General features: G+C 48.7%; 1 protein-coding gene across 1 annotated transcript in view; it reads right to left on the bottom strand.

Moving 5' to 3' along the window:
* The window catches only part of LOC137158899 (excitatory amino acid transporter 1-like), a 63,201-nt gene that overhangs the window by 18,837 nt on the left and 23,269 nt on the right, over window positions 1–21,095 (bottom strand). The window contains exons 4-6 of the mRNA XM_067556883.1: window positions 9,166–9,426; window positions 7,938–8,075; window positions 6,429–6,633 (exon numbers count right to left, since the gene is read on the bottom strand). Of these exons, the coding sequence (XP_067412984.1) occupies window positions 6,429–6,633; window positions 7,938–8,075; window positions 9,166–9,382 (560 nt within the window). The 5' untranslated portion in view covers window positions 9,383–9,426. The remainder of the gene's footprint in view (window positions 1–6,428; window positions 6,634–7,937; window positions 8,076–9,165; window positions 9,427–21,095) is intronic.

The following is a 21,095-nucleotide window of genomic DNA, read 5'->3' as shown; positions in this document are numbered from 1 at the left end:
AATGGGGGATTCAGTTATTAGAAATATAAACAGTTGGGTTTGTGGTGACTGGAAGAACCACATGGTGCCTTACTGCTGGGTGTGAAGGTTGAAGACCTCTCGAGACATCTAGGCACACGTATGTGCAGTGCTGGGGAGGAGCTGGTGGGCGCGGTACATGTCGGTACCAGTGACATAGGGAAGGATAGGAGAGGGGTCCTGGAGGACAAATTTAGGCTGCTAGGTAAGAGATTGAAGTCCAAGACCTACATAGAAGCATTCTCTGAAAGGCTTCCAGTTCCACATGCAGGGCCAGTTAGACAGGCAGAACTGCAGGGTCTCAATGTGTGGATGAGATGATGGTGTTGGGAGGAAGGGTTTATGTTTGTTAGGAACTGGGGAACGTTTTGGGAAAGGAGGAGCCTCTACAGGAAGGGTGGGCTCCACATAAACCAAAGTGGGACCAGATTGCTGGCATATAAAATTTAAAAGGCCATAAAGAAGTTTTTAAACTGAGAGCTGGGAGAAAGCCACCAGGTGTGGAGGATACACAGTTCAGACAGGCATATCCCTAAGGGAAGGCTTTATTAAAGGGGATACTCCATATCCTAATAAAGAGGAGAGGATAAAACTTGATAAAGTACAGGTAGGAATGGAAGAGTAACGGTCAAACAAAAAAGAGTCCCATTCAAATACAATACATGAAGGCAGACAACTAAATATTGCCAGATTTTATAAGGGCTGATATACAAATGGAAAAGTCTAAATAGTAAGATGGGTGAACTAGTGTGCCTAGTATTAAAAGAGGATATTGACATGATGGGTATCACAGAAACTTGGTGGAATGATGATAATCAATGGGACATTGTAATACCAGGATACAGAATATGTAGGAATGACAGAGTAGGTTCCACTGGGAGGAGGGGGGAAGAATGGCATTAAATGTGAAAGAAAGCATAGAATCAAATATAGTAAAAATCTTAAATGAATCACACAGTACCACAGCATCTCTAAGGACAGAAATTCCAAGCTTGACTAATAATAAGAGTGCAGCTGTAGAAATGTACTACCAACCACCCGTGACAGTAGCTGTGAATACTCAGCTGTGTATACTACACAGTAGCTGTGACTACTATAAAACCAGAAAATCCAGTAATAATGGGGTATATCAACTATTACCGTACTGACCGGGAATATGTCACCTCAGGATGGGATGGAGAAGTAACATTTCTAGACATCATTAATGACTGCTTCTTGGAGCAGCTAGTCCTGGAACCCACAAGGGGAGAGACAATTCTTGATTTAGTCCTAAATGACGCACAGGATCTGATCCAAGGAGGTGAATATAGCTGAACCACTTGGTAATCGTGATCATAATGTAATCAAATATAACATCCTAGTAGGGGGTAAAACCAAAGAAACCCATCACAGTAGCATTTACCATCAAAAAGGAAACGTACATAAAAATGAAGAGGCTTATGAAATGGAAATTAAAAGGAACAGTCAAAGAATGAAATGCCTGCACACTACATGGAAACTTTTTAAAATACCATAATAAAAGCTCAAACTATATGCATACCCCAAATAAAATAACCCCAGCAAGAGGACCAAAAAATGCCAGCATGGCTAAACAACAACATAAAAGAGGTGGTTAGAGACAAACAGACATCTTTTAAAAATTGGGAGTCATATCCTACTGAGGAAAATAAAAGGAGCATAAACTCTGGCAAGTCAAGTGTAAAAGTACAAGAAGGCAGGCCAAATAAGAATTTGAAAGGCAGCTAGCAAAAGAAACAAAAACTAACAGCCAAATATTTTTTAAGTACAGAAGAATCTCAGAGTTATGAACCCCAGAGCTATGACTGACCAGTCAACCACACGCCTCATTTGGAACTGGAAGTATGCAATCAGGCAGCAACAGAGACAAAACAAAAAAGAGAGAAAAAAAAGCAAATACAGTACAGTACTGTGTTAAATGTAAACTACTAAAAAAATAAAGGGAAAGCAGCATTTTCTTCTTCACAGTAAAGTTTCAAAGCTGTATAAAGTCAATGTTCAGTTGGAAATTTTTGAAAGAACAATCAATGTTTTGTTCAGAGTTACAAACATTTCAGAGTTATGAACAACCTCCATTCTTGAGGTGTTCATAACTATGAGGTTCTACTGTACATCAGAAGCAGTAAGCCTGTCAAACAATCAGTGTGGCCACTGGATGATCAAGGTGCTAAAGGAGCATTCCAGGAAGACAAGGTTGTTGCTGAGAAGCTAAATGAATTATTTGCATTGGTCTTCACTGCAGAAGATGTGATGGAGATTCCCATACAGGAGCCATTTTTTTAGGTGACAAATCTGAGGAACTGTCCCAGATTGAGGGGCTCAATAGAGAAGATTTTGGAACAAACTGATAAATCAAGCAATAATAAATCACCAGGACCAGATGGGATTAACCAAAGAGTTTTTAAGGAACTCAAATATGAAATTGCAGAACCGTTAACTGTAGTATGTAACTTATCACTTAAATCAGCCTGGATGATTGGCGGATAATTAATGTGACGCCAATTTCTAAAAAAGGCAATTACAGACTGGTAAGCCTAAATTTAGTATCAGGCAAATTGGTTGAAACTATAGTAAAGAACAGAATTTTCAGACACATGAGATGAACACGATATGTTAAGGAAGAATCAACATGGCTTTTGTAAAGGGAAATCATACCTCACCAATCTACTAGAATTCTTGGAGGGCTCAACAAGCATGTGGACAAGGGTGATCCAGTGGGTATAGTGTACTTGGACTTTCAGAAAGCCTTTGACAAGGTCCTGCAGCAAAGGTTCTAAAGGCAAAATAGGCTGTCATGGGAAAGAGGGAAGGTCCTCTCATGAATCAGTAACTGGTTAAAAGAAAACAAAGGGTATGAATAAATGGCCAGTTTTTCACAGTGGAGAGAGGTAAAAGCAGGGTCCCCCAAAGATCTGTATTTGGAGCAGTGGTGTTCAACATATTCATAAATGGTCTGGAAAAAGATATAAACAATGAAGTGGCAAAGTTTGTAGATCATACAGAATTACTCAAGATAGTTAAGCTGACCCTGAAGAGTTACAAAGGGATCTCACTAAATTGAATGACTGCAACAGAATGGCACTTGAAAGTCAATGTTGATAAATGCAAAGTAATGCACATTGGAAAACATAATCCCAACTATACATACAAAATGATGGGGTCAAAATTAGCTGTTACCAGATCAAGAAAAAGACCTTGAAGTCTTTGTGTAGTTCTCTTAAAACATCTCCTCAGTGTGCGTAATGTTAGGAACCATAAGAAAGAGATAATAAGACAGAAAATGTCACAATGCTACTATTTAAATCCATGGTAAAGCCACACTTTGAATATTGCAGACAGTTCTAGTAGGCCATCTAAAAAAAGATATATTAGAATTAGAAAAAGTTCTGAGAAGAGCAACAAAAATGATTAGGGGAATAGAACAGCTTCCACATGAGAAAGGGAAGAAAGAGGATCCAGGGAACTACAGACCGGTCAGCCTCACCTCAATCCCTGGAAAAATCATGGAGCAGGTCCTTAAGAAATCCATTTGAAGGTACTTGGAAGAGAGGAAGGTGATCAGGAACAGTCGACATGGATTCACCAAGGGCAAGTCATGCCTGACCAACCTGATTGCCTTCTATGAAGAGGTGACTGGCTTGGACGTGATACACCTTGACTTTAGCAAAGCTTTTCATACGGTCTCTCACAGTATTCTTATCAGCAAGTTAAAGAATTATGTGTTGGATGAAAGGACTATAAAATGGATAGAGAGATGGCTAGATCATCAGGCTCAATGGGTAGTGATCAATGGCTCCATGTCTAGCTGGCAGCCGATCACAAGCGGAGTGCCCCAGGGGCAGTCCTGGTTTTGTTCAACATCTTCATTAATGATCTGGAGGATGGGGAGGATTGCACCCTCAGCAAGTTTGCAGATGATACCAAGCTAGGGGGAGTGGTAGATACCCTGGAAGGTAGGAATAGGACACAGAGTGATCTAGACAAATTGGAGGATTGGGCCAAAAGAAATCTGATGAGGTTCAACATGGACAAGTGCAGAGTCCTGCACTTAGGATGGAAGAATCCCACACACAGCTACAGACTGGGGACCAATGAGGTAGGCAGCAGTTCTGCAGAAAAGGACCTGGCAGTTACAGTGGATAAAAAGCTGGATATGAGTCAGCAGTGCGCCCTGATTGCCAAGAAGGCTAATAGCATATTGGGCTGCATTAGTAGGAGCATTGCCAGCAGATCAAGGGAAGTGATTATTCCCCTCTATTTGGCATTGGTGAGGCCGCATTTGGAGTATTGTGTCCAATTTTGGGCCCTCCACTACAAAAAGGATGTGGAGAGAGTCCAGCAGAAGGCAACAAAAATGATTAGGGGGCTGGAGCGCAAGACTTATGAGAAGAGGCCAAGGGAACTAGGCTTGTTTAGTCTGCAGAAGAGAAGAATGAGGGGGGATTTGATAGCAGCCTTTAACTACCTGAAAGGGGGTTCCAGGGAGGATGGAGCTAGGCTGTTCTCAGTGGTGGTAGATGACAGAACAAGGAGCAATGGTCTCAAGTTGCAGTGGGGGAGGTCTAGGTTGGATATTAGGAAAAAGGTTTTCACTGGGCGGGTGGTGAAGCACTGGAATGGGTTACCTAGGGAGGTGGTGGAATCTCCATCTTTAGAGGTTTTTAAGTTGCGGCTTGACAAAGCCCTGGCTGGAATGATTTAGCTGAGGTTAGTCCTGCTTTGAGCAGGCGGTTGGACTAGATGACCTCCTGAGGTCCCTTCCAACTCTAAAATTCTATGATTCTATGAGAAGAGATTAAAAAGACGTGGATTGTTCTTCTTAGAAAAGAGACAACTAAGGAGGGATATGCTAGAGGTCTATAAAATCATGACGGGTGTGGAGGAAGTGAATAAGAAAGTGTTATTTACTCCTTCACGTAACAGAAGAACCAGGGGTCACCCAATGAAATTAAGAGACAGCAAGTTTCAAACAAAGATAAGGAAGTACTTCTTCACACAACAGTCCATCTGTGGAACTTGTTGCCAGAAGGTGCTGTGAAGGCCAAATGCATAACTGGGTTAAAAAAGCAATTAATGGGGGATAGGTCCATCAATGGCTGTTAGCTAAGATGGTCAGGGATGCAGCCCCATGCTCTGGGTGTCCCTGTATCTCTGACTTCCAGAAGCTGGGACTGGACAACAAGGGATGGGTCATTTGATAAATGGCCCTGTTCTGTTCATTCCCTCTGAAGCACCTGGCACTAGTCACTGCTGAAGACAGGATGCTGGGCTAGATGGACGACTGGTCTGATCCAGCCTGGCCCTTCTTATGTTTTTACTGTATGTGAGCTGTAGCCCATAGGTACAGATATTTGTTAAGTAAGGCACAGGCATAAGATAAGGCAGTAATGCAATGATCCTACAAGCCTCAAGGCCTGTAAGACAACAACTTAGCTGAACTAATCTAGGCATAAGGCCCAAAACACTTTAGCATAAGCAGCTAAGCAGGAGTAACCCTAGATCATGGGATATCACATGACAGAACTCTGTAGCCACTCAACTGCTGACAGGTGATGTCAGCTTTCGATGTTTTAAAGTTAGGAACATCAGCAGATGTCCGACCACGGGAAGGCCATGGTAACTAACTGACGTATGTGCTAGTAAACTTGAGGTGAAAGGCCTACTAACTATGGGAGAAGGGCACCCCAGCACTAGTAGGTGAGGAAATACAGATAAGGAAAAGAGATAAGAACACCTGCTGAATATGCATTAGGCATAGTGGGCATCATCATAACACATTGTAAAAGTTGTATCCTGGCCTGTGTGCCTTGGGAGATGCCAGCATGAGCAGATGATGATGACTGTGAGTATGAGGACAAGGGCTCACACTTCAGGTTTTGCTGTAAGGGATGGCATGAGTATATAGTTGCTCAGATGCTCATTTTATATTCTCCCTACCTTCCTTGCCAGGTTGGAGAGTATGCAACTTTACTAATTGTATTAATAAATCTATTGCAAATTCACAATGTTCTTTCTAGGTATGAGTGTTGCACCCACACATCAGGGTTCCCAACTTAACAGTAACTTTAATAACACGGGGCCTGACCTCGGGACCAGAACCTACCAAACCTCAGAGTATAAACTGGGAATTCTTAAATAATCTGTATAATTAATTCACAATCAGTAGATCAGGCAACAAAGTGTTCTGCACATTGCCCCAGGCAGCAGCTCTACCAGGAAGCTTCCTCCGAAGAAGCCAATAGGGTCTGTGCTCCGCTGGGTCTCTCCTTTCACTGCTTGTTCAGGGCATGTCCTCCATGTCCAGGGTGGGGGTTTGAAGAGCTTTCAGTGCGGGATGGGGCCTTACTTATCACAGGGGCACGTTCTTACCACACACCAGCTTGTTCACTCACCTGACCAGGTCCATGAAGGCATCAGTTGTCTGCACCTGCTCAATCTTGCCCTCCCGGTGCAGTTTGTCCTTGGACCCTTTGCCCGGATGGATGATGATCACCATGAGGATGCCGATGAAGACCGCGATGATGGTGGTCACCATGTAGTAGACAACGGCCCGCATCCCCATCTTCCCAGAAGCTTTGCCATCCAGTGAGGCCATGCCTGGGCAGCCACACACGGAACAAAGCAAGAGCATCTACCTCTTAAATTAGTAAGGAGTGTGGGGGAGGGGTTGGAGGGAGACTTTGGGGGCGCAGAGGAATGTGGGATGCAGGAATCAGACTTGGGGGCGCTAAGTGGATGTGGGTTTGGAAGAAGGCTGTGGGAGTGCAGGGGGATACGGACTGAAAAAGGGAATAGTAGACTGAGGAGGGAGCAGGAAGATGGGGGGTGTGTAAAGCAGGCTTTAGGGGTGCAGGGAGATGTGAGGGGTGGAAGGCACGCACTGGGGGTGCAGGTAGATGTGAGAGGTATGCACTGGGGGTGCACAGAGATGTAGGGATGGGAGGCAGGGTTTGGGGGTGCAGAGAGATGTGAGAGGCACGCACTGAGGGTGCAGGGACATGTGGGGGTGGGAGGCAGAGTTTGGGGTGCAGGGAGATGCAGGGGTGGGAGGCAGGGTTTGGGGTGCAGGGAGATGTGGTTGCAGAAGGGAGGAGGGATTGAGTGGGCGGGGAATGTGAGGTGCAGGAGCTGTGGGAGGCAGATTTTGGAGGCTGCAGAGGTGTGGGGCAGATTCTGGGGGGTGTAAGAAATGTGGGGGCAGAAAGCAGACTTTGTGGGGCACAGAAGGCAGACTGAAGAGGAGCATGAGGAGCCTAGAAAGGTGACAGATGGAAAACGGGGGAAGGCTATTGTAAAGGAAAAGGGGGAAACGTGGGGGCCGGTGAATGTTAGGGCTTGTCTGGAGACAAGAGACTGTGAAGGCCCTTGAGTGGGGCTCTGAGGGCGCGTGGGTGGCAGGGAGGGTGAGCAGCCAGGGCAGTGACGGAGAGGGGGCTGGACTGGCTGCTGTGTTAGCAGAGGGGAAGGGAGCCCCCTGACGCGTATCTCAGGCGCACTCTGACCCTGCCATGCTCACACGTGCTCCGGAGGTGGCCACTTCCTTGTACAGCAAAAGCCAGTGAATACCCCCCCCCCCCCATATCCCCCTCAACACATCTGTAAGTCTCGGAAGTGCAGGGCCTGAACATGGCACCTAAGCGCTGGGGGCCGTCGGCACCATCGTGCTTCCTCTGCCCCCTTCCCAGACCTGCCGCTTCCCTGACCTCCACGCCCCGGCAAGAGGGGAGATGGTCAGCCCCACTCGCCACAGCCCCAGCCTCCGACTGGACACTGTCAGCCCCGGGGGCCTGCAGCGAGGGCCTCCAGGGAGAGCCGGGTCAGAGGCTGGCAGCTGCCTTTGCTGGGCGCTGCCGCGGCCGGTGGGACCCAGCTGCCTGCGAGCACCGGGGACGGTCCCTCACCTGTGACCAGGCTGGAGACAATCAGGGGAAGCACCAGCATCTGCAGCATCCGCATCAGCAGCTCTCCGGGGAAGGAGAAATACTTGATCTGGCGATAGCTCATCTGGTAAGGTCGCAGGGCGAAGGCCAGCGTGATCCCTGAGAGACAAGGGACGAGAAGGGACAGAAGATGGTGTCTACCCCACATCCCGCCGAAAGCCACTGCATCTGCCGTGTGGGGCCTGGGGCCTGCCCCGCTGCCTTCCCCCAGACACACAGGCTTGGGGTAAGCCTGCCTGTCCCCGACACACCCAGGGCCTATGGTGGGCTCTGGGCCCCCCCCCGGATGACCCCTGCGGCCTCCCCACAGACACACAAATTGTGCACCAGGCCAATGGCAAACTAAGTGGCCTCCCTCCCTGGCCTATGCCCCAACATGCGCACAGGGCCCATGGCAGGCGCTGGGTCCCTTCCCCCGTGCTCATCCCTTGCAATGTGCACCAGGCCAATTCAGACGCGCTGGCTCTTGCAGAGATGCCGGAACAGTTAGCGGCAGAGCTCTGCGGGGTGCGAAGGGGAACGTGAGTCCCTACGAGCAATGATCCCTGCAGCCCTGACGATCCAAGGAGAGTTAGTGAGGCTCAGAGATATTGTGACAAATCACAGGCTGCCCCGTCCCCATGGGAGCAGAGTCCTCCAAACCGCTCCTCAAGCTTGAAGGATTCCCTGCATTTTCCTTCATTATTTCCCCCTAGCCTAGGGTGACCAGATGTCCCTCGGGGTGGAGACACAGCTTGGAGCAGCACGGGGAGTTTTAGCTGGTGACGTCAAACACTTCCCCAAGCAGAACGGGGACTATTCTGCTAGAACAACTGTATCTATAACGAGCACTTTTTGCCTCTGTAAAAATGCTGTAAAGAATCACCTCCTGCCCAGCATGATTACACCAGCAAACATTTCTAGTGCAGAGCTGGGCCAAAGAGGAAAACTGCGAGGCGAAGCCAGCCTTTCCATTCCAGGAGGGAACAGCGCCCGGTACAACAGAGCCCTGAGCCTTTACAAGGGTCTGTAGCTGCTACTGCAACGCAACTGATAATGGAGACACTGAAAGATGGAGAGACTTGACCAAGGGCAGTGTGCTTGTGGCAGAACCCTGATCCCCTGGTGCGCTTCTTTAATCGCCCTTTCTGCTAGTTTAATGAATCTCCCTGGGCAGCACTACACCTCCTGCAGGCCCCAGGCTCCCTACCCAGGAGGACAGCAGTGATCGTGAAGAGGACGAAGGCATTTCTCCTGAGGAAGCCCTTGGCGCTGTCTCTGGTGATGCTGTGCATCCGCTTCTTGGCCCGTGCCGTCCGCTCCTGCACGGCCTGTTGGAAGCGCTGCACCCGGCTGTTGGAGCGGAGCCGCTTGGCTGACCCCTCATTCAGGAAGAGGCTGTTCACATGGCCCTTCTGTGCACTCATAATCAGATTGAACCCCTGGTCCCGGAGACACAGCTCTTGGGAAGCTAGGAGGGGAGAAGCAGAGAGGAGGAAGTGTGAGAAGGCAGCATGGAATCTCCCTGAGCTTGACTGCGCTCCCCAGGCCGCCCAGATATAACTACTCAGGATGATTGGAAAGCTGCTCTGCAGCGCCCCACGCAGCAGAATCAGAAACAGGACATCGCATTTCGGGAGCTGCCAGCAGGACTGAATTACTTGGATTCAGACTCTCCTTTAAAATGCGAGTGTTTCTCCCCAGCAGCAGAACAGCAACACCACTGCAGGGAATACTGGCACTGGCTTGGCCATGACGGAGACCGGATGGACATTCTCACGCCGGCCTGGTCTACACTGACGCCAACTGCCGTCAAGAGGAGATAAGCAAGTTACGTAGTATAGCTCATGTATCTCCCGTCGACTGACTTACTTTCCCTTACCGCAGCATCTCCACTGCACTGCGTTGACAAGAGATGTCCTCTGGTCAACGCAGCCTTAATCTTTTCAGGGGGTGGATTTACGGCATCGACCGAAGATCACTGCTGGGATTGACTGAGCAGGTCTCCACTGCCCACTGCATTGACCTGTGCAGCCCCGGCAGTGTAGACATACCCTTCTTTTCAAAATAATTTGCAGGCTGGACAATGATGACATTTCTCCTTCTCCATCCAGCTGATAGCTTTTTGAAATACACAAATGATGCCCAAGGAGCAAACCAAACTTGCCAAACTGCAGTTTTGCTGCAAAAACAGGTCTTCCACATAAGGAAAAAGAGCCTCCATTATTTTCATGGACACAGAGCAAAGAAGCAAAAGCCCCTGTGGGAAAATCGTGATCTTCCCTGTTAGTTGTCAATTTTCTTTCAATTGCATGGGTTAAAACAGCATGTCTGAAATATCTTCATTGCTTCTTCCACCTCCCATGCAAGCTGAAAGAATTCTTCCTAGTTGTATTTTCACTGGCACACCCGGAATCTTTTCTTGTGTTTTCCGATCATACGGTCCAAAGTACCTCTCTCTCTAGAGAGGTCAATGATGGGCCTATTTCTGCTCTCAGTTATACCAGTGAAAATGTTGAGCAAATCCAGAAAAGTCAATTGAGTTAAGTTTGATTTACACCAGTGTGACCGAGAGTGCAAGCTCATCCCCTGACTTTATAAAGTTTCATAATTCACTGAAGGCTAGAGTGAGTGAGTGTGTGTGTGTGTGTGTGTGTGATGGGTCTGTGAATGAGTGTGTTTCTTAATTTAAATTGTTATTGTTTTGTGAATGTGTGTCTGTGTGTGAATATGTATACAGGAGCATGTGTACGACAGTGTAAGTGTGTGTCGCATGAGTGTGAATATGTGTATATGAGTATGTGTGATTGTGAGCGTGTGTGCACATTTACACTATTATCCCTGAAAAGAGTTTGACGGATGGAAAAGGTGAAATTTCATCTATGTCCAAAATGGCAAATTCAGCCTAAATGAGAGAATTTCTATTATCACGCGGGTCAGTTGCTGGCCTCTTCCAGAAGCCAGGGCCAGTCTTTCATTCCTCATTAGCGCTGCTGTTGGCAGAGGTTACGTTCATTGCTGCTTGGGAAAACTGTAAAGTGAAGGGAGTGGATTGAGGCAAACAGCTTGTGGGGGGATGAGTGGGACTGGAGGCTGGTGGAGAGGGCGAGGAAAACTAGGACAGGGAGTTGGGATGAGACTGGGACTGGCTGGACAAGGAGACTGGGACTGGGAACCAGTGGCTGGGGAAAGGGGAGACAGATCTGATGAAAAGTCAGGGTGTGAAGGGAGAACTGGGACTGGCTGAGAAAAGAGCTGGGGACAAAGAGCTGGGGAGGGGATGACACTCATCAGTGGACAGGGAGCCTGGGGAGGGAGACTTGGACTGGGAACCACTGGGGCTGGGAAATATGGACAGGATGGGAAGTGACTGCAGGCCAGGAGAAAGAAAGAGACAGACCAGAGGAGGAGGTGAGAGGCAGATTCTGGAACTTTCTGGGAAAGGAAACTCGGTGTGGGGTGAGAAGCCTGAGGAGTGGCGACTAGGTGAGGAGAATGGGACTGAGATGAGCAGCCACGGCGGGGAAGAGACAGGACTAGGAGAGGGACAGATTGGAGGGAATGGAGCAGAAGAGACTGTGTCCACCAAAGCACACTCCCCTCCAGAGCCTGGAATGGAACCCCAGAGTCTCACTGTTATCTGCTGCCAGCAAATATCCGTGAAACCCACTGGCAAAGGTTCCCATCCCCCTCGAGTGCTGGGCCATATTGAGGATGACAACCTACTGCTGCTACCAGTTACTCTGTTAGCTCAAGTCACAGGGGTCTGTGTGGTGGATCTAAAGGTTCCAGCCCTGCTGATGACCCATGTGTTCACAGTACTGTAGACCACTCCACCTTGAACGGTCCCTTACAATATGTGTAACTACTTGTTCCACCTTGTATTTTGTTGTAACTCTGGGCGTACCTTTCCTGGACGTGAAGAAGAGCTCTGTGTGGCTTGAAAGCTTGTCTCTCTCCCCAGCAGAAGCTGGCCCAATAAAAGATATTACCTCCCTCCCCCCCTTGCCTCTCCAATATCCTGGGACCTGCAAACACTGCAAACACCTTAACTGGAGTAGATTCAAGCAAAGTTTCTCACCACGTTTCAGCAGATCACTGACCAAATCTCAAATCAGGACCCCTTCCACAGAGTCCAACAAATGCTTCCCTTGTCTCATCAGGGTGAATACAACGGGCAGGGAGAGAGAGGTGTTTGTCCTTCCTTTTCATAGCTTTAGTCCCCCTCCTGAGAAACATTTCCAGCTGGGCACTAGGAGACAAAGGCCTGGTCTACACGACACGGGCAGGTTGATGCAAGGCAGCTTACCTGGACTCCGCTGTGGAATCGTCTTCACTTAAATTTGGCTCACAATGATGTAAGTGCCTTGCAATGTTGACTTAACACCACCTCCCCGAGCAAAGCAGAAGCAGGGTCGCCATCATTAGGCTAACGCAGTGTCAGTGTAGACACAGCGTTACTTATGTCGACTGTTACTGGCTTCCAGAAGCTGTCCCACAATGCCCCACACTGACTGCTCTGGTCACCATTATGAATTCCCCTGCCCAGGGGCCAGGAGGACCGAAAGCCGCCCCTCCCTTTTAAAGTCCTGCGAATTTTTAAAGTTCCTTTTCTGGTGTCTGGCTTGGCGACACACCTAGGAACTGCCCTCTGCAGCCTGGTGTATCTCTGCATGGGTCTATGCTCAGATTAGGTGTGGGGCATTGCTACTCATGTATTTTCTGTCATCCCGCCCCCAGAAATGGTGGACACTGCCCCCCCTTGTGTCTTCCCTGTTCACGTTAGTGCTTCTTCAGTTTCAGTTCTCGCAGAAGCACTGAAATACACAAGAATGACTGTTCTTTGGGATATCTCCAGCCCAGCCTAATCCAGGAAACACTCGACATTTTGCAAGAAAGCCTGATGGCATTGCGAAAGAGATGCCCACTTCCGGCCCATGGAGTTTCAGAGACAGCTGAACTGTGTATATTTCAGGAAGCATGGGTGTGCAAGAACTGGGAGTCAGGACTCTTGGTTTTATTCTTAGGCTGGGTCTACACTACAAGCACTAGCAGCATGGCTGCAGCACTGCAACTGCGCTGCTGTAGTGTAGACTCTTGTGACAGCAATGGGAGGGGTTTTCCAGGTCGGTAGTTAAACCATCCCCTCGAGGGGCAGTATCTACGTCAATGGAGGAATTCTTCCTTCAACCTAGCACTGTCTGTAGCAGGGGTTAGGTCTGCTTGACGACATCTCTCAGGGGAGTGAGCAACAGCTATCTACATTTTAGGTATATCCTAGACCTCCATTCTTCTTATTTTGCACTGTGATCTTAGCTGAGCTGCTCGCCTGTCTGCCTCGCTTTCCTACTCTGTAAAATGAGGAAGCTTTTCTACCTGAAGGGGACGGGTGTGTAAAGCTGAACTGATGAAGGCAAAGTGCTTTGAGATCCCCAGGTGAACAGGACTACACCAGGGAACAGGATTTATTTACAGAAGCAAGTCACGGAAGCAGTTGAGGCCACACTTCGATCTGGAGCTAAAATTTCCAGCTCAGGTAGACGAACGTGCACTGGCTTGGACTGAGCACGCGTGGAACCGCAGTGGGGCGCAAGGTGGGACATGGAGGCTGTGAATTAGGGCCTAGGCATAGGTGTAGTCAGGCAGCTAGACCTGCCTGCCCCCAAATTGCTGCAGCCACACTGCCAGTCGTAGCAAGCTTGCACGATCGAAGCGAGCGGGTGTACGTCCCTCTGAACTGGAAATCAGAGGCGGGGGGTTCTTTCTAAAGACTCGCCAGCTAGAGGGAAGGGATGCTTTTCAAATGAAAGCTTTATTTAATACTTTACACTTCAAATGCTCTAAATGTTTTCCCTTCTTTCCTGTATCTTTAATAAAAGGTTAAAACGTATTTGCCGTGGTGCTGAGCAGGCTGAGGTCTCTGGATACCAAATCTCAAATTTTGTTTCATGCTGGACAATGATCAAGTTCACACCTTTGACTCTTTGGGTCATAATCCCAAAGCATCTTTACAGACTGGGGGAGCAGTACAGTGCAGCCATTCATGCCTAACTCTGGCTTGTTCCTCCATTAAGCCCAGTCTGGTGATGTCTCTGAGTACGATGCCATCTAGTTGGTGATTGGCCTCTAGGACTGACTGATCTCTGTGTTTGCATGATTTTCTTTGGTCTCCTCTTATCTGTTTATCTTCTACAGTGTCTCCACCATTGTAACCTTTTTGATTGCAGCCAATCCCATATCCTGATTTTGCTCCCTACTCTCTTCCTAACTTCACTTGTCTTAAAATCATTCCACTTTGCACCTGCCATCTTCCGAAGAACTGCCTCCAGACTTGAGACGTCTGTTTCATTTAATGCAGCTGCTCCCAGACCATACATTAAGAAGGTTAGCACACTGGTTTGATACATTTTAACTTTGGTACCAAACAATGTTTTTATCAGTCCATAATTCCATCAACTTCTGTGCCTCACTTGTAGTTGAAACATATCTCCTTTTAACCTCAACCTTGATGCAACCATCAACACTGATCAAGCTTCCCAGGTACACATAAGATTTTACTTGTTCTACTACTTCACCTCTGCTGCATTTCAATTCTATCTATTGCCCCTTTCCAAGATGCAACTACTTCATTGTCTTGTCATTTAGTGTAAGTCCAAGTGGACTATACCAGTATTCCAAGGTAGTAAAGAGTATCATCATTAATTCAAACGTGTCTACGGATTGTATGATGTCATCTGCATAAACTAAAAAGCTTCATTCTAGATCCCCCATTGCCACACCCTCCTCCTTGTCTACCATTCTTAACGTCCAGAATGAAGAACATGAAGAAAAATTATGGTAATTCCATGCCCCCTTGTTTTACACCAAACTTTGACTTGAATCAGTTGCTTATCTTTCCACCAGTTCTTACAGAACTACAGAAGTCTTCGTACGTAACTTTTATAAGTGCAGTTACCCTGTCAGGAACTCCACATAATCTTCCTACTTTCCATAACGCTTCCATCCAAACAGAATCAGATGCTTTTATGAAGTTGATGAAAAGAGCAAGCATCTTTAATCCTCATTATCACTTTTTTCCATCAACTGTCAGAGCCTGAATATCTGTTCAAAGTAACTTCAGCCTGGTCTGAGGCTATACTGTTCCTTGCCTACTATTTCCTCTGAAACTGGCTGTAATCAGTTAACAATCACTTTAATCATTTTTCCTGGTACTGACACTAACCTTATATCGCTGTAATTACTCAGCATGGCAGGATCTCCTTTCCTCAGGATTATTGCCGTTAGCCAGTCAGCCCGTACTTCTACCGCCTCCCACACCTTCCTATGTATTTTTCCCAATGCTTTGACAGCACTGATCCCACTGGTTTTTAGGAGCTCAGCTATTATATTCTCATCCCCGCCCCAACCCCCTATGTCCCATCAGAATTAATACAACAGAGCTCAGCAGGAATCAGGTTCGGCAGGCCAAGGAGCTCACAGCAGCAGGTTCTGCTACAGCCATGGGGTGAGGGTGGCTAGGAGGCACTGCAGAATAACGGAGCCTGTATGCAGGTTGCACCGAGGGATAAATCACCCCACCCTCCAGTTCCACCAAGCTAACCATTTTCTACTCCATGGGGAAAAAACCACAGAAGATGTTTTTCAAAGTGCTTTAAAATTCACAGGCATAATCAAATAATCTTGAAATCTGAGGTGCCTCATTGGGGCATTGGGAAGGGTTAGTGCTGCAAATTTGGGATTATTTGGTCAAGACATTCCTGAGATACCACATCCAGGGGAAAGGGCTGGTCAGTAACATTTTCTGATGTTTGTAGCTTTTTGTGTGCATGCCTGTGGCTCAAACTATGGCACCACCCCAGTCTGAGATTACCCAGTCGATCTGAACTCAGCTAGTGTCCGGCACCCATGGCAGAAAAGTCATATTTAAAACGCTCCCAGCAGGTCCGTCCACATAAATACATTGGAAAGGGCTCTGGTCGTGCTGTGGAAACAACTGTGTAGAAGTTGTCAGTTTGTGTTGTTGTGCCTGGGTGGCTTAGGGGCCGAGGCCACAGACTTCAGCCTGAGCCTTCAGGGAGAGAGAGTTCAAGTCGTCCCCAAGGCTGATTTCTGGAAATGTCACTGCCCTATTCTCTGCTCGAGTCAGATGAGAACTTTGCCCCAAATGCAGGCAGTGTTCGAGGAATGGCATGACTTCCAGAGCTCAGGGACAGCAGAGCTTGCTGTTGAACAGCCGATTTTTCCAAGCGCTGTCAAAGCCATGTGCACTGGCAGATTGTCTTGAAAATGGCTATATAGCTGGAGCAATGACAAATGTTTTGGTACAAATTTGGACACCAAAAAACAAGTAAGGGCTATTTTAAAAGCTGCAAGTTTCTGCAGACCCTAAATTCCTGCTTTTAAAACACCATAAACAATGAAAAGAGGAGGGGGTGGGTGATTTCAACAGAAAGCAGAACACTAAAAACAACTAAAATGGAGTAACTGTGGTCAAGCAAACAATTATTTTCCTACAAAAGCTAACGCCCTCCTAACATCCAGTGAATGAAGACTCTGTTCGTGGCCGCTTGCATGCAGTTTGGGGTAGAAGACCAGGAGGAAGATGTCCTGATTAGAGTGAAACTGTGAGACTACCTTTGGAAGGAATACTGGATGTGGATGTGGTCGCAGGTGAACGTTGTCACTGAAAAATACCATGTAGGGAGGTTCCGATGTCAAGGTCTTAAGCTCTGACATCCTCCTAGCTGACATAATGGCTACTAGGAAGGCCATCTTCAGTGCCAGGTACAAAAGAGAACGTGTTGCCAATGGCTCAACTGGCAGTCTCATCAGCATGGATAGCACCAAGTTAAGGTCCCATTGGGGAACAGGCTGATGCATTTGAGGGAACGTTCTGCCGAGACTCTTGAGGAAACGGCTCACTATGTGGTGCGAGATAGAATGCCGAGATTGCCGCTAGGTGGACCTTCAGTGAGGATACTGACAACCCCTGATGCTTGAGGTGTAACAGATAGTCCAGGATAAGCAACACTTTTCCCTTCTTTCAATTGTTCCTTTACCTTTTGTCCTTCAAACACATATGTGGCAATCCCCCTAATTTCTGATATGCTTTTTCCGTTCCATCCTGGACAAGATTTGTGAAAATAATTTCGTATATCACTAGCTGACTGATTTACAAATGCTGCAGCAATAGCCCTACAATCCCTTGCATCATCAGGTTTAAGCTGGGCATATCGAGTTGCCCCTTCACAAAGCCGCACATAAAAGGCATCTGGGTTTTGAAGGAAAATAATTGTTTGCTTGACCACAGTTACTCCATTTTAGTTATTTTTAGTGTTCTGCTTTCTGTAGAAATCACCCACCCCCTCCTCTTTTCTTTGTTTATGGTGCTTATTTCTGCCAGGACCAGAGGGAGAACCTCTTCCACTTTGCCAAGTAGGTAGCCCCTTGTGGAAGGTTTCCTACTTCCCATGAGAATCTCCCTAACCTGCTCTGAATACTCCATCTCCTGCTGGTTCAGCCATGGAGCTTCCAAGCCATGGGATGAAGGGATTGCAGGTTCAGGTGATGAAGGCAACCCTGATCTTGTGTGATGAGGTCTGGCACTAACGGAAGACTGATGGGGGTCTCCACAGAGAGCTAAAGCATGGTGAACCAATGCTGGCGCAACCATGCCGGGGCTATCAAGACCATCACTGACTTGTCTCTTTTGACCTTCAGAAGGACCCTGTGTACCAAGGATATCAGCAGAAAGGCGTAAAACAGGTGACCTGACCAGGGAATGAGGAAAGCATCTGCTATTGAGCCCTGACTGTGACTCTGGAAAGAGCAAATCTGCACACATTTCCTGTTGGACTTCGTCATGACCAGGTCTACTTGGGGAATTCCCCACTTTCGGAAGATGTCACTAACCACATCTGGGCACAGGGGCCATTTGTGGGTAGCTATCGACCTGCTGAGGAAGTCCATGAGCACATTCTGGAACCCAGGAAGGTATGACATTTCTATATGGATTCTGTGAGTTATGCAAAAATGCCAGAGGTCACAGGCTTCCTGACACAGGGGAGAAGAGCGAGCACCCCTGTTTGCTTATATAAAATGTCGCTGTTGTGTTGTCTGTTTCCACTGTGATGCATTTGCCCACCAGATGATCCTTGAAGGTTTGACATGCTAACCACACTACTCTCAACTCCCTTACGTTGATGTGAGTGGACAAGTCCCCTTGTAATCACTGTCCCTGAGTTCTCAGCCGGCCCGGATGGGCCCCCATGCTGAATCCGAGGCGTCAGTTACCAGTGCCATGGTGGGCGGTGGGCTTGAGAAGGGAACTCCTGCACAGACCCCTCCTCAGCCTAGCCACCACCTGAGCAAGACCAACACTGGTGTCAGGATCGACACCACTTGGTCTAAACAACCCCAAGAGGGGCAGTAAACCGAAGCCAGCCAGGCCTGCAGGAGTCTGAGATGTAGCCTGGCGTACTGAACTACCTGAGTGCAGGCTGCCAGGTGTCCCAACAGTCTTAGACAGCTTCTGGCTGTGACCACAGGGTGACGATTCCAGTCCTCTATGATGGAGAGAATGTTGCGAAACCAAGACTCCAGTCTGTGTTTTGGTTTCTTGCTGTTGGCCTAAGAAGCAGCACAGATTCCTTCTTTCCACGGCCAGAAGGGACCACGGTGATCATATAGTCTGACCTCCCGTGTAACTAGGATCTGATTTTAATTGATAGATGTTAGTAAACTTCTATTCCTGCTGACACGTCGATGACTGTTACGGCTCGGTAACAGTCAGCGGGAAAGCAGCCTCCCCCCGTGCCTTGAGTCTGCGGGGATCTAGTGTCACTGGCCCCACAGTCAAGGACCCGCTCCCTTGCTCTGACAGTGGAGCTGCAGGAGGTCCCTGTGCTGCTGCGGGGCCAATGGCACCTGATCCCCGCAGGCGCTCGGTGCAGGGAAGGCTGCGGTCCCGGCCAATCCAGGAAGAGGAACCTGGCCACAGTGGAAGCCACCCTCACTACCGAACAGCTGGCCCATCCAGGCAGCAGTAGTGTGGCCTGCCCCACAGCCGGGGACTCCTCCTTCTCGCAGCCACAGCTGGAGGGTCTCTGCTCTGCCCTACCAGGACTATAGCGACTGCAGGGATCCAGGGTCACCGGCCCTGTGACCATGCAGGGAGCCCTCTGCAGCTCGCGGTCATGGCCCTGCTCACTCATCAGCCAGAGGCGTGGAAGCCATCCCCGGACAGGAGCCGTTCAGCAGTGGGTGGCTTCTCCTGCGGATAAGGGCTCACCCTCCTTGCAGCTCTGTCTGGGGTCTCTGCTCCACAGCTTCCTCTGCACCTTGTGCCCAGGTGCCTTGGGGTGCTGCCCTGTGCAGGGAGTCCCCTGCAGCTCTGCTCGCCCCCTGCAACCCGCTGTCCGCGCTGCCTAACCCCAGCCCCACCCCCTCAATTTCCAGCCACTCTAAAACCAAAAAGAGTTAAAAATCAAAAACTTTTCAACAACAATCCATGTTCATTGTCCACCTCGGAAAGTTTGCCAAGCCTGCACGCGACACCGGCCACCCACTCCCCAGCTGCATTTCTAGAGCCGATCGTTTTGGAAAAACCAGAGCAAGACTTTCAGGCACAACCTGCACTGGTCTGTACAGCAAGGGAGACCCAGACGTTTCACAAGCCCCAGTGTTAACCGAAGGCTGTGCAGTTTCACAAAGCCCCAGAAGGTGCCGGGTCCCGCTCACCCCTGGAGGAACCCCTTCCAGAGGTACAGCAGCACAGGGCTCTCTAGCACAAGAAACTCAATGGAGACTCAGAACTGGGTCCATTTGCCAACCCTGAAATGCCTCACAAGATTCCAACGTACCTGCAGCAGTCCCACGCTCCCAAAATCCCGGCTGTAATGAGCAGGCTTTGGTGCGGGGCAGGTCCCCCGCGGAACAGGGGAGGAGCTGAGACACGATCCAAGGGTAACACTCTAAATACCACAAGAGGCAGCCCAACTCCACAAGAAACACGCTCACAGTCCTGGAAGGAGCTGGAAGACCAAGCGCTTCACAGGCAGGTCTCGTGCAGATGATGCAAGGGGGCAGGCCAGTTATGTAACCCATTGCACAAACCGGGGTTTCATTTCAGTGAGACGGCCGACTTCCCATGATCTCAAAACGACTCCAGCTGTAACACACGACTGCCTTAGGACACCTCGGAGCGGTGCCAACACTGCCAGCGCACAGTCGCTGCATTCTCCGAGTCCTATGCTAAAAGGTAAACAAACAAAATCTCTCTGGGCAGCCACTGTAAGAACCTGTGTGGATGTTAAAGGGACCGGTTTCTTTAAAAACGGACCAAGCACGTTTCTCCATTGGCTGGGGGGCAGAGTTGTTAGGTCCCCCAATAACCTGTGGAGAACAGTGCACTTGCGGGAGATGGTCAGCATAACCCAAACATACCAGTTGATAAAGCCCTGAGCAGAGTGGGCCAGGTATTGCTAAGGCAGAGTGAGGTGGGGGTGGCAGTGCTGGAGGAGCAGGGAGATGGAGGATAAGGCACTGGGTACAAATTAGAGACCTAAACTCAATCTGCACTGCCTTGGGCACTAGCCATAATAATAATCACCTGTGCCTTAGTCGCTCCTCTGTAAAATGGGTCTAACAGAGCTTCCTTTAGCTGTCTCTGCACGGCAGGGCTGTCTCTTACCCTGCGTTTGTACAGAGCTCAGCACAGTGCAGCCCTGACCCTCGCTGGGCATTCTGGGCGCTACCATGGCCCAGAGAAAGACGGCATCCAGGCATGGCTGGCAGGAGAGCCACATTAGTGCAATCTCGTGCAATCAGTGTGTTTGGTGCACTGCTGCCCAAACCCACACTCTGTGTCCAGCTCCAGCTATGCCATGCGGTGAGGATTCCTCTTCTCCATCTGGGGAAGATGGTCACTGTGACCAGCACACCAGGAGAGGGGGTTTGATGGAAAAGGTGAGACGCAAGCAGCGTTTAAACTGGCAGATGAACCAGTTTGGCTAAAAGATGATGCCCCTTCCCCAGCCCCCAGTTTTCAAGCCAAACTCTGTGAGAGTCTCAGCGACATTCAGACAACTATTTCCATGATCTTTCATGCTTACCCTGGGCAGCTATCCCATAGTATCCCAT

The sequence above is a fragment of the Emydura macquarii genome, unplaced genomic scaffold, assembly GCF_026122565.2.
Source record: "Emydura macquarii macquarii isolate MOO-44397 ecotype Brisbane River unplaced genomic scaffold, CSIRO-AGI_Emac_v2 contig_306, whole genome shotgun sequence".
Lineage (NCBI taxonomy): Eukaryota > Metazoa > Chordata > Testudines > Chelidae > Emydura > Emydura macquarii.
This window is presented reverse-complemented; position numbering and strand designations above follow the sequence as displayed.